The sequence below is a fragment of the Scleropages formosus genome, chromosome 18 (assembly GCF_900964775.1).
Source record: "Scleropages formosus chromosome 18, fSclFor1.1, whole genome shotgun sequence".
NCBI classification, from domain to species: Eukaryota; Metazoa; Chordata; class Actinopteri; order Osteoglossiformes; family Osteoglossidae; genus Scleropages; species Scleropages formosus.
The window spans coordinates 11,405,430-11,422,576 of record NC_041823.1 but is presented as its reverse complement, the minus strand read 5'-3'; the positions used below and the strand labels follow the sequence as shown (position 1 = coordinate 11,422,576).

Sequence of the window (17,147 nt, the reverse complement as noted above, 5' to 3'; positions counted from 1 at the left end):
TAAACTAAGTTTTGTCATTGTTAGAAACAAAAAAAAGTGTTTAGTTTGTGTTCTCCGTAAATCGTGGATCAAGAACTACAGAAGGTACATGAGCCACCTTTGATTCGGAATAATTCTCACAGATATCATGAGTACCAAATGGAAGAATGAATACTCGCTGTGTACTCTCCATGGCAATTACCTGGAAAGTCATATTTGACAAAAACTGCTAGACCTGAATGTCGAAAGCAGCTCAAGCAGCCTTTGCCACTGCGGGAAGTACGTTACATACCCTGGACATAAACATGACCTGCAGTAGCTGCTTCTGGGTTCGAGAGGGGAGACACCGCTTTCGGAAGACGTCTGTCACTATAAACAGGCTGCACTTGGGATTTCATGACATCGAAAAGTGCTGACTTTGAAATTCACTTCAGCAGACATTAAACACCACCTCCACTAACTATATACATTATGGAAAAACAATTACAGATTTTTCCCTCTGAACTTTAATACACTTTGTTGCAGTGACAATGAATTTCCACATGAAAATATTACACATATAAGGAGTTACCAAAGTACAGCTGAATCACAAATGCTTCCAGTTTTTACAGTCCTCGGTGCTCCTCTGAGTAATTTGCAAACTCTAATTGCTTCCTTCTGTCAGCAATTAGTCTGGAATGAAACGATATATAAAGTAGCTGTATCCGAGCATAAAACGTGCACTTTTCAGTGTGAAAAACACAAAACGGAATTTTGATACGACATAGGTACCTGTACTGATTTTATGAAGAGGAACCGTTACGAATATACAGCGTAAATTACTTTTAAAGGATATATCCAGGACATACAAGTTACAGTGATTTCCCTGCTATTGCATCACTTCTGACTAAACTCATTTAAATAAATCTCAAAATTACATCAGAGTGAAATATTAAATATTTAGCATAATTTCTAAGGGTGCATGAAAAACAGAAGAAATGTCATCGTACAAATTTTCTTTGTCTGTACTTAGGTGGCTAAATGTATAGTTCATAATATTAGGAAAAACCTACATTTGGTGCATTTCATTCATTCCCATAAATATTCCTTTCAAACCATAAGTTTATGTTTCTTGTGTATTTAATATCAACTACTGTGCACCTTTTGTTCGGAGGAATAATATTGTCTTCTATTTCAAATATTACATTTTGTGAGCTATAGTGCCCTGGTGCATGCAACGTGTTCTTGACATGGTTCTTTATAATAAAGGTAAATCTTTAATACGTACATGTGCTCATGTTTTAAGTGTTAAATAAAAGTAAAATGAAATTTTAAAGAACGAGCTTGTCTCCTGGAGTTCCTGCCACCGCGCCTCTTCTTTCATCGCGACTGAGCTCTGGCCCGGCCAAGCAGCGGCCGCTCACCCGGATTTCGCTTAGTTGCAAAGACTCTGCGTATCAGGATCCCCCGCAAAACACTCTGCGTTACGCAGTTCCGCAGAATGCTCGTATTTTCCGGCAAACGGACATTCAGATGTGTCTGGGGGAAGAAAAGGTGGTCGAATACCTGAAGCGTTTCAGGCCTTTGCTGGCTGCGAGTTCTACGAGCAGGGCTCAGTATATGTTCGGCGTGCGCGAGCGATGAGACAGTACAGAGGCCTAATTCAAACATTGCAGCAGAGCTGAGTAAACAGGGCTCAAGCGCTTGTTACTGTAGCGTACATAACAGATGCCAAGATGTAGTGCTATAGTGCGTTTGTTATAAATGACCTGTGGTAAAGTTCCCCAAACATCATATTCAGCTTAATGACACAGGAAAAAATGACTCATCGTACTAGAGACGTTACTAAGGGCTTCTAAATGAAACACTTATCGTAGCCTCTTGGAACGGAGGCCACCATTTCTGACAATTGTATGTTATTGGGTTCCACAAGCCAAGTAGCCATACCAAACTATACACTAAACCTTGAAAGTGGTCTCGTGGTCCCGCTCACCAGAGGTCCACAATCAAAAGTCCTCAGGTTAAGCTCTAACGTTGTTGGAATGGACCCTCAAAGATGCTGAATCCCTTCCACCATTCAGGGGTCTCAAAAGACATTTCTTTGCGACCCACTTCCCTCCCGATCTTTTGAGAGCTGAATAAATTTGCAAAAGGCTATCGGCTACAATCTTTGTATTTCCTATCGGCCTCTCCGTTCTAGTCAGCTACTCGAGGAATGCGTAGCAAAAAAACTGCAGTATCAGATAAACAAACTGTGCTTCTATAATTGTGTCTGTGCAAAAGGCTTTGTCTACTGTAAAACGCACTTTTCTAAAAATGAATAAATGTAAATTGTTTCAGTGAAAATATTTTCACAAACACACTGCGCAACATCGTAAGTTATATTTGTCACTCTAAACTGAAACGCATCCTAAGAGAAATACCAATGCACATAAAAGAAAAGCAGAAGAAGATCTTAGACTGAAGCGAAAAGCCTTTGGGGGTCATGTCTTCCTGTGGAGGGCCGCAGACGCCGAGGTGGCGGCCTTCCTCAACTGTTCCAGCTCCTCCCTGTGGCGAGCCTTGGTCTCCGCCAGCTCCGAGAGCAGACGCTCATTGGTGAAAACCAGCGACCTGCATCGAGAGGAGGCCAAAGCAGGAGAACACTAACCGTGATTCGACAGCGAAAATCCTCAGGTTGCACCTCACTTAGGGAGCACATTGTGCAAAAAAGAGCACAGTTCACTGTTAGTGCAGTAAGAGACAGTGTAAAGAGCGGAATGAAACTGACCTGGGCGGAGATGAGCCGTCACTGTCCTGCTCGTTTTTCTAATAAACATGGCTATCATGAGTGGCCCTTTTCCAAGCTATTCTCTGACTTTAGCGACAATCAAATACCCATTCCTTATGCTTGCCCCTCAACAACACCTTCACAAAGTCATAAGGGGATGAATACCAACATCATCTGCGAGCCACCCATACATTTTCCCTCAACACATTTTAGTGGATGATAAGAAAAAAAGCTTGTAGAAGAGCACCTGTCTCCTGATTCCAACCAGTCTTGATCCAACTGAATGTACATGCTGGTGTGGTCAACAAGAGGGTGGAAAACCAGCTACCTCAACAATCTCAGGGAACGTAAACCGGGTCTGCACAGCCTGCAACTCCTTGTCGCCGACAACAATACAGGTACAGGAAAGATTCAGACCCAGATCAATGTCACAGCGGAGCCATCGTGGCTGTCAGGGGGCTACACTTGCCTGTGACTTTCCTGCAGCATATCAGCCAACTCCTGTACCTTTCCTGCTTGCTGGATTGTCTCTTTGAGCTCCTCCACCTCTCTCTTCAGATGTTCATTTGTGCTCTGGTTTCCTGGGCACAAACACAACGGTATCATCACGAACTACACTAGCAGGTACCCCACACCATGTTCCTTCCAATGACCAACTTCACATTTCTACCTACAGAAACACCACATTGACCAACATAAAACTCAAAAGATCACCTCAATACAACACAGTAATCGCAACACAACTCATACGAACATCCACTAACACAAGTAGATATAAGTACGAGCAATTTAAAATTTAACCCACCAATAACCTCAGGCGAACCATTCATCTGCCAGCTCAACCATCGTTGCTCTGATTTAATAAGCTGTTTCTGCAAAGACAAGTTCTCCTCCAAGGTATCAGTCAGCTGTCGGTTTAACTCTTCCTAAAAACCAAATATTGTAAAACAAAAAACAAGGTTTAGATACGGAAATTATTTTAATCCAATAAATAAATATATACATGTTAAGCACTACTTCTTTTTTGCTGGTTTTTGATTTTTTGCTGACTTGCAGTTGAAATTGTAAAATGTTGCACTTCGATCTTACAATGGAACTTCGAGCTTCTTCCAGATGCCTGTGGAGGTTTTGGATCTCTGACCGATACTCCTTCTCTTCTCTCCGTCTTTGTTCATTCAGAATCTGGATGTTCTCAGTCGTACGCGTAACATCCTGTTGAGGACCAGCGGTGGCTTGTTCCATCTTTGAAAGGATCTGAACAGCTTGAGCTATACAGACATTTTGCAAAAGAGAATTCGGTTTAAATGTGACATAACGTCATGAATTTGTCCATATGGGAGAGGAAGTGTACCGGCATACAGGACTTACAGAGGAATTTGTGATTAGACCGAAGAGAGCCCTTGCCATCCCAGTGCTTATCTACCAGTTCCAGTAGTACAGCTAAATGTTTTCCGGAACTGTGGGATAGGGTGGTTTCCTGTTTGAAACGATACAGCATTCATAAATTTTCATCCAAATATGAAAAGCTTTACAGAAACCTATAATGATCATGAGAACTTCATGAAAGAAGGACTTTTTTCCCCCCTCACACGTTGTTTGGTGTTCTCCTCCGCTGGAGGCAGGAACCGTTCTAAGCGATGTCTGTCATTCGATCTACTGCAGGTTGGTCTGGGAGAACGGGACAGCGAGGTGAAGGCACCCTCAGACCTGGGGCTGTGAACGTTGGAAGCCTGAGTCTTTGTGGATAGGGAATGACTGGAAGGAAGTGGAGCATCTTCTAGATGATGAAAGCAGTGGCAAGCATCATAATTTTGTAGGTTTTCCAATACAGAACACTAGCGATTGATTACATGCATTTTCAAAAACCAAGCTGAAATTATTAAGAAAACTTTGTTACTTCTAATTTGACAATTAAAAGGAAATCATTCAAGTCCTGTAGTGCTTCTGAAAAAGAATCACGGTTGTGACCCCAAGACGCTGCATAAACAGAAACGTGAAGATATATACTGCCTCTGTCTTTCTACTGTTAGGAAAGCCTGGACATTTTCAGTAAAACACCACGATACATATCCTGAGCGTTCCTTACCAGGCTTTGGGGTGAAGTTCCACTGAGCAGGAATTCTGGGCTGTATCTGGACCCCATGCTGCCCCTCCTCCTCAGAAGCCTTGGAGTAGCTTTTCTGCAAGGATTCAGCGAAGGAAACCCCCACACGGAGGCCAGTTCCTACTACACGGTCACCTTCACTGGAAGACGTGACCCTTGAGGGCTGGACTCCATGTTCTGGTTGATAACACAGTGATTCACCGGTTACTGATATTACAGAAAGAATGAAGATGGTCAAAGGACGTGAAAGTTCGCGAAAGTTCGCGCTCTCAAATGAAGGGGAATAATGAGGACTTCAGATGGAGCAGTGGTTGGAGCTGTAACCTTGTAATATGAACATCCTGCTCTGAATTCTTCCCCACCTGCAGTACCCTTGAACAAGGTACTATCCTGAACTGATACAATAAGAATACTTGCTGGAAAAATGGGGGAATCACAGACACCGTAAGATGCGTTGGAGTCAGCTGTCCGCTAAAAAAAAAAAAAAAACCAGTAAGAAGCAAACCATAAGGGAGATGCCATGGTTTATCCTGAGATTGGACCCACGGAGATACCGCAGCAAAATAAATATACGATAACGTCATGAGATACAGTACTGTGCAAAAGTCTTAGGCACTTAGATGTTTCACAAAAATAATTGTTTTAGACGGTTATTTAATATATTCTGCATTAGTGTAAGTGGGAAAGAGCATGTTTTAGATTTCCAAGCATTCATTTTGCAAAATGTTACATATTACAATAAGGGTTTTGTATGTCGTTAAAGAAAGAAAGTACACACACACACACACACACACACACAGAACCTGATATCGCTTGTCCCAAGTGGGGTCGCAGTGAACCGGAGCCTAACCCGGCAACACAGGGCATAGAGCGGGAGGGGGAGGGGACACACCCAGGATGGGACGCCAGTCCATTGCAAGGCACCCCAAGTAAGACTCGAACCCCAGACCTGCCTTGAGAGCGGGACCCGGCCAAACCCGCCGCGACCGCACTCGGGACAAGCGGTTGTTGACGACAGATGGTTACTAAGCTTTGTAGGAAGTTTATTAATTAAGAGAATTATTTTTGGAAGCATTCTAACTTTACAGCTTTTTCCTCCAAGTGCCTGAAACTTTTCCACACTGCTATATGTCCCTACCATTTTCTTCCAATAAAATCAGTTTCACTGACATTCAGCTTTTATTATCCTATCAGACTGTTATATTGGGCTACTTACAGTAAGTTTCTTTATACAGCTAGGCGGTTTTTTACTTAAGCAAACAACAATGGGGTGGGGATTGGAACTCAGAATCTTCAAATTGTAAGGCAACAGTTCTAACCACCACATTCTCAGATTCACCCTCATCTACATCCCCTTTGACTTCATAAAATGTAAGAGGTTAGGAAATCAGGTGTAAAGACAATCAAATTCAGGAAAAGCAAGACTTACAAATGAAAAATTGGATTAATAAACAGTTCCTCCACATATCAGAATGAAAGTGCACACCTTTAATTTACATTAAAAATGTTAACTTTTTAAACTGAATTTATATGTATTGGTCCTTAAGATTGTAGTTAATACCCAATCAAAATGTCTGTCAGAAAGGAATCTGGGAGGAAAGTCTGCGTGAAGAAAACTGGGCCAAAGACCTGCGTCGCCCCCGTGTGGACAGGGCTTCCAGGTCTGGAACTCCACAGCTCAGCACTAGAGACCTGTAAAGCCTCCTGCTCTCTTAGGCGAGGTGATGAATATGAACACAGTGTGTCAACTCTAGACACGTCAAGGCTTCCTGCATTACCCAGGATTTATGAAGGAACATTACGTTTCAACCAAAGCTGCAAGTACATTTATTACTGTTAAACACACACACACACACACACACACACACATTTTCCGAACCGCTTGTCCCAAACGGGGTCACGGGGAGCCAGAGCCTAACCTGGCAACACAGGGCGTAAGGCTGGAGGGGGAGGGGACACACCCAGGACGGGACGCCAGTCTGTCGCAAGGCACCCCAAGTGGGACTCGAACCCCAGACCCACCAGAGAGCAGGACCCGGTCCAACCCACTGCGCCACCGCGCCCCCTACTGTTAAACATTTTTCTCCAAAGCGACTTCCAATAAACTCTATGTAGTGTTATCAGCCCACACACCTTATTCACCAAGGTGACTTACACTGCTAGATACACTACTTACAATGGGTCACTTATTTATACATCAGTGGAACACACTCTCTCTGTCACTGGGACACTAGGGGTGAACCTGAACAGTATGTCTTTGGAGTGTTGGAGGAAACCAGAGCACCCGGAGGAAACCCACACAGACACAGGAAAAACAGGAAGCACCCAGGCGCTGTCTGACAGCACCGCTGCTCGTACATCAACTTCAGAGGGTTTACTGAAGTTGCCTTAAGCATTTTTAATTAATAATAAAATAAAGAAAAAAATATATGTCTAGAAATATGTAATTAGGCAAACTCACTTTCTCTTCTACAATTGTGCCCAAGGATGGGTTTAGCTGGGTCCTGCAACAAAATCAATGGCTGCTTGTCATTATCACTGCTTTTGACTAAACACTTCCCAAATACATTTTTCTTATACTAAGATGACATTTCATTTACCAGACAGAAGGCTTACTTGTTTTGAAGGCTGGAAACTTTCAGCACTATCCTTATCATTATCTTCCTCATGGTCATCTTAAAAAAAAAAAAAAACACACTGGACATGAATCACCACGTATTTCCCAATTAAGGTGAAAATAATGAGATGTTACATCCGCCTGTTAGGATGATGCAGCATAGGCAAGCTACCCATCTCACCCTGTAAGTTGTAGAGCTGGCATCTGAGCTCCTTATTAGTGGAAACAGGCAGGGATGATGGTTCCCCTAAGTGCAGGTTGCTCTTAGCAACCAGGTTAAGCACAGCTTCATCACTGTCGTCCAAGAAACTGCGCTTCTTGGTTATCTGTCTCATCAAGGCCACCCTTGACTGGTCATTCCTGAAAGATGCCAGCATCATTACCAGAGCAAGGAATTTTACGAATGCAGGCTGCAAAGCATGTAACTATTTTTACCCATTTATATCCAAACAAAGGGGCAAAAATACTAGCACAGTAGTTCATATTTTTACACTGAAGTCTTTTACCTTTCACCTGATGGAAAAGGGGTTGCCTGACAGGGTTCAAATGTCACATCTGAAGAAAAATGCAGTATGGATGCTTTTCTTTCCCTATCTCTCACCGGACAGTCATCTAGAAGAAGAAAAAAAAAAAAAAAAGAACCTGAAATCAACCACACAACAAAAAAATCAGACCACACAGTCCTTAAATGGGTGAAGCCCAAATATAGTCAATATGGGTAATTTGTGTACATAATGTCTACATTCTTATCACAAAACAACATCTCACAGACGATTACTTCCAATACATGTTGAAAGCATGATCGCAGATACTGACAATTACAAAAAATACAAATTAGTGGAAAGCAGTGATTCAGTGATTTAAAAAATAAAAAAAAAAAACAGTGATGAAAAATTCAGAAACTCCACAAGCTTACAGTGGAAAATACACAATAAAAACCATACCGTATTATTCGACAGGTTGTTCTTAAACTTTCCACAATTATTGGGTCAGCATCTTGAAATGCCACTAAAGCAGCATCAGTGGAAAAAAATCCCAGTGTATTACTATATTATATGGTACCCTTATAATAATCTATTGCTATATAACTGTACAAACTTGCATAGTCTCCATGTGCAGGGAAACAAGGACATACCTGGTCTGGAAAATCAAATCCACACTTACCAATCTTACGTAGGTCAGGCAGTTCATGCACAAGGAAGAGGCGATAGTCCGGGCTGTTCTTGGCTACTGGATTAAGTCTCAGATCAATCTCCCTCAAGGCCTTCAGTTTACAGAGGGACCGAACCTCCGACAGGGATGAGATTCTATTGTAGTACAAGCTGAGTATCTCCAGCATCTTCAAGTGCTGAATGCCCTATGAAAAAGCACATCCAATATTCAAAGTCTGCTGTTTATATCATAAAAGTTCTGCACTTGTTAGTAAGAAAATAAACACTGAGACATTTCCTATATTCAAATATAATAGCATCACCAAAACAGATTAAATGTGAATCTATTGATGAATCATTTCAATTTATCCAGTGTAGTGTTGCCCAATACCAGAATACAAGAGCCAGGGTGAAACCATGAAGGAATACCAGTGAATAGCACTACAATCTCTCTCTTGCACAAAAAAACCCTGCATTTACATCTATTCATTTAGCCGACACTTTTCTCCAAAGCAATTTACAGTGTTATAGTTACAATTATGTACCCATTTATACAGCTGTGTAATCTTTCACCAGAGCAATTCAGGGTAAGTACCTTGCTCAAGGGTACTACAGCTGGAGGTGGGGATCAAACCTATGACCTAGGTAGCCAAAGGCAGTAACTTTAACCACTACGCTACCAGCTGTCCCGTTTCCAAACTGATTATTAATGGATCTGCACTTAGATTTAAAGACACCAAAATTAACTGAACCAGTTAATGCCAAAGGTTTCAAACTCACCCCCTATTCAAGTAACAGCCTAATTACGCAGTAAATATTAAGCCAATTTAATAAGGTTGATGGGGGGTGTGGTGGCACAGCGGGTTTGGCTGGGTCCTGCTCTCTGGGGGGTCTCGGGTTCGAGTCCCACTTGGGGTGCCTTGCGATGGACTGGCGTCCCGTCCTGGGTGCGTCCCATCCTGGGTGTGTCCCCTCCCCCTCCAGCCCTGCGCCCTGTGTTGTTGGGTTAGGCTCCCGCTCGCCATGACCCCGCTTGGGACAAGTGGTTTCAGACAGTGTGTGTGTAATAAGGTTGATTATAAAAAACATACATGATCATCATGTCCCGCAAGTTTTTTTAAGCACCTCTTGAGTCAACCATGTGCTGACTTGGACTGAACAACATGCAGTACCTCAAGAGAGACGAGAGCATTGTAGGAGAGGTCCAGAAGCTTCAGGCGAACAAAGTTCTTGAGAGAGGAGCCCAGGTGGCCGATCTTTCCCTCGTACGTCCCAGGGAGACACAGGGACCTGACATCGGCTGAAAGGGGCTCGGTGACACAACGCTGCTGCCACTTACATTTATTCCCTTAGGGTGGCTTTTCTCCAAAGTCACTTAAAATGTTAAAGTTACAATTACTTGCCCATTCCCCCCCCCCCCCCCAGAGCAATTATTTTTTTATAGCATAAGTACTTTGCTCAAGCCAGGATGTTACAGCCAGAGGTAGGGCTCAAACCTACAACCTTTGGGACTAAAGGCAGAGTAACCCTAACCATTATGCTACCAGCTGTACAACCTATATTTAACCACTTAGTGTGGCTTTTCTCCAAAGCCACTTACAATGTTAAGGTTACTGTTATTGACCCATTTTCTTTTTCATCCAGAGAAATTCTTTTTTATAAGAAAAGAACTTTACTCAATGCACGATATTACAACCGGCGGCCTTTAGGACCAAGCAGTAACTCTAACCACTACGCTACCAGGCAGGCAGCCGAATGCAGGCGCACCTATCCACACCTTTGGTCAGTCAGGTGTTACATTCACGTAACTACACATTTCACTTGTGCTCTAAACAAGCAACTACACAACGGCGGGTAAATGTGTAACATATATATATATATATATATATATATATAGGACGTGTCCGTGCGTGACAATGAATGATTCAATGATTGATTCATACATACATCACCGTGATGATCACGCCGACACACACACCGCCAGTCTGGATGGATGAAACCTGATATTCGACAAAGTGAGGCGTGTGTAATTCTGCTTCGCTCGGAGTCGCTGCTGCAGAGGATGTGGATTACCTAAACACTTGTGCTGGAGCTGCACCTTCTCCCGGATCCACTCTTCCGTTAGAGACAAATACGGGACCGCCATGTTTTCAAATACTGACGTCTACGATTGGAAGGGAAGAGCCGAGAGAACCAATCAGACAGCGCCGTTTGATCATATGGCACGACGCAGCCAATAGAAGTAAAACGCTTTAATTCACGGAAAGACGCAATACGTGTTTACTGTCATTCGTTTGTAGACTAGATGACGCTTTTGTCGGTGCGATTCACAGTATCGAAGCCATTTATATAAGATGCGTATTTTACTGGAGTAATTCAGGGTGAAGTTCTTTGGGTAATGCCTGTAGGGCTTAAGTTACGACTCGTCTCTCTAAAATCCTGATCCTGAGACAGATCCAGGTCCTTTCATGTCCACCTTGCTGTAGTGTAAAACAGTGTGCTGTGACCCCACTCGCGCCCGTATTAATAGCCCCAGGCAGGTTGTAGGTTCAATTCCCGCCTCTAGCTGTAGTAGCCGTAAGCAACCTATTTACCCTCAGTAGCTGTAGTGAAGTTACCCACCTGTATAAATGGGCAAATTATTGCTGGTATCTTACATTGTGAGTGGACTGGAGAAAAGCCTCTGCTCAGGATGTCAGCAAGACCGAATTCTGAACCGATGGCGATTTTCCCTTCAGATTTCTTCGGCTTCTTACTATCCGTGGATAGTTTTACCGTGCGATTTGAAGGCCCCTCCGTTTACTTCCATCATCTTATAAAAACACGCTCATTTCTGTAGCAGCAAAGAGGTGGTGGTAGTAAGTTCTGATGCAGTGGGCTAATGTGATGTTGGGTGTAGGTTCGAATCTGCCCTTGGGTGCATGGAGGTTGTTTCATTTCCTGTGTTCATCATCTAAGGAGATGGATTGGGTGGGAGAAGGCAATAGTAAACCACTTCTGCATCCTCCCTTATCACAAAAACCCAGGGAGTAGTCACTCAGATGGAGGGTATATTTGCCCTTTAGTAACCACTTAATCCACATCTTGTATTTCAGCACATTTCTGAGGAAAGTGTACTTGTCAGAGTAGTTTCAGTAATGACACTTTTTACTATACAGTCAGTCCCTGGGTTACAACCTTGACATTTATTTATTTAGCAGACACTTTTCTCCAAAGTGACTTCCAATGAACTCTATGTAGTGTTATGAGCCCACACACCTTATTCACCACGGTGACTTGCACGGCTAGATGCACTACTTAGACTGGATCACTCATCCATACTCACACACGGTGAACCTGAACAGCATGTCTTTGGAGTGTGGGAGGAAACCAGAGCACTCAGAGGAAACCCAGGCAGACACAGGGAGAACATGCAAACTCCACACAGACTGAGCAGGGATCAAACCCATGATCATGTCCTCTCACACCACCCAAGCCCTGTGAGACAGCAGCACTACTTGCTGTGCCACCCGACTTATGTACAACCCGTAGTTACAACCAACCCCAGTAAAGTCTATTACATTCAAAATTCGAGTTACATACAGCGGTTCATAAGAAATGGGTGCTACTTTGCGACGCGCATCAAAACATTGTGCGTCTAGTAGGACAATGACTTTGTTCTGTTAAAAAATGTTAACTGTATCTGGAAGTGTTTCTTTAATGTTTTTATGCATAGAAAGGTACACTAACATTTGACTGACTGACTAACACGTTAGATACCAACCGTACCTAACTTTTACGAAACTCATTCCTAATCCGGGAACTGTCTGTATTTATAGAGGGAAAAAAAAAAAAAAAAAACAATTTCACACCTACATTCTTGTCACTCTCTTCTAATTAATCGCCTTTCACGTTCTAATATTCTTAAAACAATCTAGAAGTCACTTGCCAGCAAATTCTTGAATTTACTGCTTCACTCTCATGCTCATTATTTATTTAAGCGCATTTCTCAGTTAAAAAAAAAATAAATAAAAAAAAAAAGGTTTAGCGTTGTGTCAGCACCGTTTTTCTAACCAAGAACACATAAATAAAAAGATATTTAAAAAAAAAAAAAAAAAAAAAAAAAAAAAAAAGTCGCTAAATGAAACTGGGAGCTGATTTAGAGCCCCAAGCCTCAAGCCCGTGCGACTGGATCGAGCGCAGCCGCAAACTCACCACCTCATTCGCAGCCGCACTTTCGACACCCGCGCCGGGCCAGCTGCGCGTCTGGGCGGGGAACTGACTGCTTGGTCGGTAACGACCGACCGCATAAAGGCTTGACAAGGGAAGGGTAATGTGCTCACCGTTCGGGGCTAGTTTATTTCTCACTATACATTGATTGAAATCTGCTTTTAATTCATCTTAGATATTAATGACTTCAGCTTACAAAGGCTAGAACCACCCGATCCGTTTATACACAGTTGGGTTTTTTAAATGAAGTAAGTGAGGTTCGTCGTTGGGCGGGACTCGAAGCGGTAACCTTCAGAGTAAAACCGCGCGATTCTGGTAATAAAAGAGGATGCGTGCGCTCCGACGTCGGGCGAAGGCGAAATGATAGCCGGTTGCGTCGTGCGATCGCGGTCAATTTATTTACTAGCGAGACTCCTGTCATCGCTGCCGCGCTCATTGGCTCCACGCTACTACTGGCGCACAACTTGCCGCGTCCGACTCGAAGTGACCCGTGACGTGACCGCGGTAAAAGTAGCGTTCTGCGGATCGTTCGGTCCCCACGTGTTTCTCTCTGGTCTCAGCGTTTCCAACGATTCATCACGTTGTACTGCATGAAATGGACCGAAATACGATTACAGCAAAAAAACTTTGTTTAGTTCTGCAAAACTTTTTAGTAAATTGTTTTTTTTTTTTTTTTTTTTAAACAATATTTATTTTAAACCACGCATGATATTCACATTTTCGCTTAACAAAAAATGCTTAATCAAGCTTTTCGGTCTCTGCCCATTTTTGAACGGCTCGGTCGGTGCTGCACATGATTCCAATTTATGCAAGTTTGCAAAATTATGTACAAAATCTGGAAACATTTGGGTAACAATGTTGATGAACACTAATCCCACTCGTTCCTCCCGTCTGTCACTTTAAACATCTGTTGTATATTAACTGTAATATAAAATTCTTATTCAACAATCGATTGCCAATATGACATAAATACGTTCCTGTCTTTTATTAATGAATAGTAATTTGAGTTCTATAGCTTATTTCACATATATATATATATATAAAGTTGCTGTACAGAATTGTATCTCTCCAGGTATGTCATACTGTATAACAAGGGTTCTTAACCTGGGGTCTGTGAACTTGGATGGGGAAAAAAATTACATCTTTATTTTCGCTAGCCTCTGATTGAAATTGTGCATTTCCTCTAGTTATGAATTTAAGCAACATTAATATTCTGATAACTGTACTTAAATATAATGGGTTCCTTTTTAATTCCATGTCTTCTATGTATTTAAATACATTATTCTGAGGAGAGGAGGGGGTGCGGTGGCGCAGTGGGTTGGACCGCAGTCCTGCTTTCTGGGGGGTCTGGGGTTCAAGTCCCACTTGGGGTGCCTTGCGGCGGACTGGCGTCCCGTCCTGGGTGTGTCCCCTTCCCCCTCCGGCCTTACGCCCTGTGTTGCCGGGTAGGCTCCGTGACCCCGTAAGGGACAAGCGGTTCTGAAAATGTGTGTGTGTGTGTGTATTCTGAGGAGGGGTCCATAGGCTTCACCAGACTGCCAAAGAAGTTATTGCATAAAAAGGTTAAAAACACAGCTCTGCAACGCTAGTCTTTTTATGAAAGGAACTCTGCAATTATTTCATTGACTAGATTTCCGTTCTTTCTCTTTCAGGCCGGTGTTGAGCACCAGCATTCTTGAAACGGTCAATGAAATGAAAAGAGAAGATCTACCAAATCGACTAAATCCGGTTTAGTTTAGTGAGTTGATGGCGTTGAATCCCACCCAGTGGGCTGCTGCTGCTGTTTCGGACGTTGCCCTGTGCCTCTCGGCCCTTTACGCAGCTTTCCACCTTTTCAAGGTAAATTAGCGTAAAAGTGCAAGGTCCTGCATAAATTGTCATGCTTGTATTATGTGCTCTTCAGTGGTTTCTCTTAAACGGAATATATTTGGTGACTTATGTTGCAACACAAATTTCCACTTGTTTATACTAATTCATATTTAGTTATGGCCTTTGTTTAAGGTGACTCACAATTCTAGACATGTGACACTAAATAACGGAGAAGTACGTACCTTTCCGCACAGCTGAGCAGTGTTGCACACACATAAAGAGTAATTTTGCAGTCATCACTTCACTTGAAACAAGTATTTAGACTCGGAGGTGACACACAAGGAGAACCTGCAAACTCCACACAGATTGAACAGGAGTCAAACCTGTGTCCAGATGCGCAGCCGAGGCTCCGTGAGGCACCCGTGCTACCAACCTCTCCACCCAAATTAGCACCGAAAAGCTTTATTTTGCTCTCACAGCTCTAAAACCAATGAAACAATTTATGCTTCGCGTTTCAGGCTGTTTTTGTGTAAAACAAAGAACTGATTATTTTTGCTGTACGGCATTTGACAAGCTCAAAGCATGGGTGTTCTCCTTCAGGTTGGTCAACATCTGCTCACGTGCACACATCTTTGCATTCTTTCCCTTTCTACTAGTATATAACTTAGCCAAAAGTTGTTTTTATGTACCGAAACCAAGAGTTGTGAAATAGACCTCAGTCTAGGTGTGTTTTAAACTCCCATTTTCCTTGGGTCTCGTTTGCTCCAGGATCACAGGGCTTCAGCAGTGGGCTTATTCCTGGTTGGCCTCTCTGCAGGTCTGTCCAGCCTGGCTATCTCCAGCCCAGCTCTGATTTCCTTGGAGGAAGACCTGGAGTGGGCTGGTGCCGTGTTGGGGCCAGCACTCGTGTCGTTTGATTTCCTCTGGTTGAGTGAGGATCGCCTGACGGCCCACGTCGTGCTGATGTGCTCTGCGCTTCTCCCCATGCCGCGTGACTGGTTCTCTCAGGAGGGGCTGGTGCTTCTTTCACGCTGCCTTGCGCTGTCCTCGCTCTCCTGCTCCCTCACCGTGAGCCTCTTCACAGGCAATGGAGCTGGAGCCCTGGCCAGTGTGGCCCTCAGCCTGCCCACCCTGGTAGCCCCAAAAGGGACTCCTGGCTCTCTTGCTTCTCTCGTCACACGTGAGGCTGCACAGGGCCCTTTGACGTGGCTCCTGAAAGGCTTGATGGCAGTAGGGTGTCTCTCCACAAAACGAGCACTTGGCACATATCTGCTGGACTTAAAACAAGTGCAATAACATGAATCTGTCATATTAAATGGACTTGTCCGCTGTGCCTTGCGGAGGTCTCATAACAGTGCCTTGTGAACTCTTTGCATGTAACTAATTGCCTAGTCTATAAATGACTGATGCTATAGTGATGGGCTGAAATCACACAATGTGCAGTTATTAAAATAAGAGCTCCAAGCGAGTCGTGAAGAAGGTGCGAATGAAAGTGTCAAACATCCAGTGGAAGTCACATGGGTCGTCGTGACAGAAAGCCCTGCTCTTACATAAGGAATGAATGCACAGCCTGTGTTGGAGCGCTCCGTGCACAATGACGTTTGTTGTTCCGAGAAGGGAGACACTAAGGCTGGTTGTTGTAGAATAAAGCCCTGTGCAACACCTGTACGAATGACTAAATCCAGATATCTGATAATGTCTGCATTTCTTCTTCATTTAAAAATAAAAATCAATTTCCGCCCTTAACACTTTTTCAGTTATGAGGTTTTATCGTGTTTTGTAAAAATGCACTGGTGCCAAACCTCTGGCTGACAGTTTAATATGCTACCTAATGGAAGTCTAGGAGATATAAACTAGCCGGACTTATTTTATTTAATGAGCTTTGAGAATCCCCGCGTACAGGTAAGACGCTGTCCTTTTACCGCAGAAGTCATTTTATGGGCATCCGTGTGACGTTCAGGTCTTTACATGATGTATTTCACAAATATGAAGACGTGCTCATGCTTTTTTTAGTTTGGCTTTTTGCGTTTGTTAAGAATCTGGGTACCGTTCCTGATTGGCCATAATGGACAGTGGATATTCTGGAGACTGTTGATGTGCTGCTCTGTGGCTATTACACTAATAATATATGAAAGAGCAGATGTCTGAGCTCAGCACTTAAACGCTGGCAGGTGTCCCAGTCCAGCCAGACTCAACTTAAGATAAAGGTAGAGAACATTTTCCTACCATATAATTAATTACCCGCCATTTGAATTTTTCATTCCAAATCCTTCTAGAGATAACATATGCAAGTCGGTAGTAATCTGTGTTGTCTGACAGGCTGCAACATAAGGCTTTGTTTCTTGTCACTGAGGGAATTCAATTTTTGCTACAACGAGCCTCCATTTCCTATGCTGAAATGATAAATATGCAAGAGAACCATTTTCCCATTAGATTTTTGTCACCGTGAACCTTTGACATTTTTTGACGAGCACTGATGTTAATTAGAAGCTGCAATTCAGAATTACCTGTTCACGTAGCGATTGCGTT

General features: G+C 43.1%; 2 protein-coding genes across 6 annotated transcripts; one reads left to right on the top strand and one right to left on the bottom strand.

Annotated features, from left to right (window-relative positions):
• Positions 1-2,322: 2,322 nt before the first annotated feature.
• cep72 (centrosomal protein 72) lies at positions 2,323-13,441 on the bottom strand. Of its 5 annotated transcripts, none has more exons than XM_018740687.2 (14): positions 10,674-11,485; positions 9,773-9,900; positions 8,614-8,806; positions 7,956-8,061; positions 7,631-7,809; positions 7,449-7,507; positions 7,294-7,336; positions 4,815-5,009; positions 4,318-4,505; positions 4,097-4,205; positions 3,818-3,996; positions 3,534-3,654; positions 3,198-3,309; positions 2,323-2,571 (listed from the first exon to the last, which is right to left on the bottom strand). In XM_018740687.2, exons 1-14 carry the CDS (start codon positions 10,744-10,746, stop codon positions 2,442-2,444), a joined length of 1,815 nt encoding a protein of 604 aa, XP_018596203.2. In that variant the 5' UTR covers positions 10,747-11,485; the 3' UTR covers positions 2,323-2,441. The 5 variants fall into 5 exon arrangements, 4 of the variants coding, with proteins under 4 accessions (XP_018596203.2, XP_018596204.2, XP_018596206.2 ...); XM_018740688.2 differs by having other exon boundaries at positions 9,773-9,974; positions 10,674-10,720; XR_001965585.2 differs by having other exon boundaries at positions 2,507-2,571; positions 2,976-3,309.
• LOC108927415 (uncharacterized) lies at positions 12,861-16,479 on the top strand. Its single transcript, XM_018740698.2, has 3 exons — positions 12,861-12,909; positions 14,462-14,648; positions 15,387-16,479. The coding sequence occupies exons 2-3, from the start codon at positions 14,556-14,558 to the stop codon at positions 15,912-15,914; spliced, it is 621 nt and encodes a 206-aa protein (XP_018596214.1). The 5' UTR covers positions 12,861-12,909; positions 14,462-14,555; the 3' UTR covers positions 15,915-16,479.
• Positions 16,480-17,147: the final 668 nt, after the last annotated feature.

What these genes read in the sequence shown, in the direction of transcription:
- cep72 (XM_018740687.2), bottom strand. Translation starts at nt 10,746, where the DNA reads ATGGCGGTCCCGTATTTGTCTCTAACGGAAGAGTGGATCCGGGAGAAG. An exon ending in GCCTGACCTACGTAAGATTG is followed by an intron (nt 8,062 to 8,613) that starts GTAAGTGTGGAT and finishes TTCTTCTTCTAG; the next exon opens with ATGACTGTCCGGTGAGAGAT. An exon ending in CCAGCTCTACAACTTACAGG is followed by an intron (nt 7,508 to 7,630) that starts GTGAGATGGGTA and finishes TTTTTTTTTAAG; the next exon opens with ATGACCATGAGGAAGATAAT.
- LOC108927415 (XM_018740698.2), top strand. Translation starts at nt 14,556, where the DNA reads ATGGCGTTGAATCCCACCCAGTGGGCTGCTGCTGCTGTTTCGGACGTT. An exon ending in CAGCTTTCCACCTTTTCAAG is followed by an intron (nt 14,649 to 15,386) that starts GTAAATTAGCGT and finishes CGTTTGCTCCAG; the next exon opens with GATCACAGGGCTTCAGCAGT.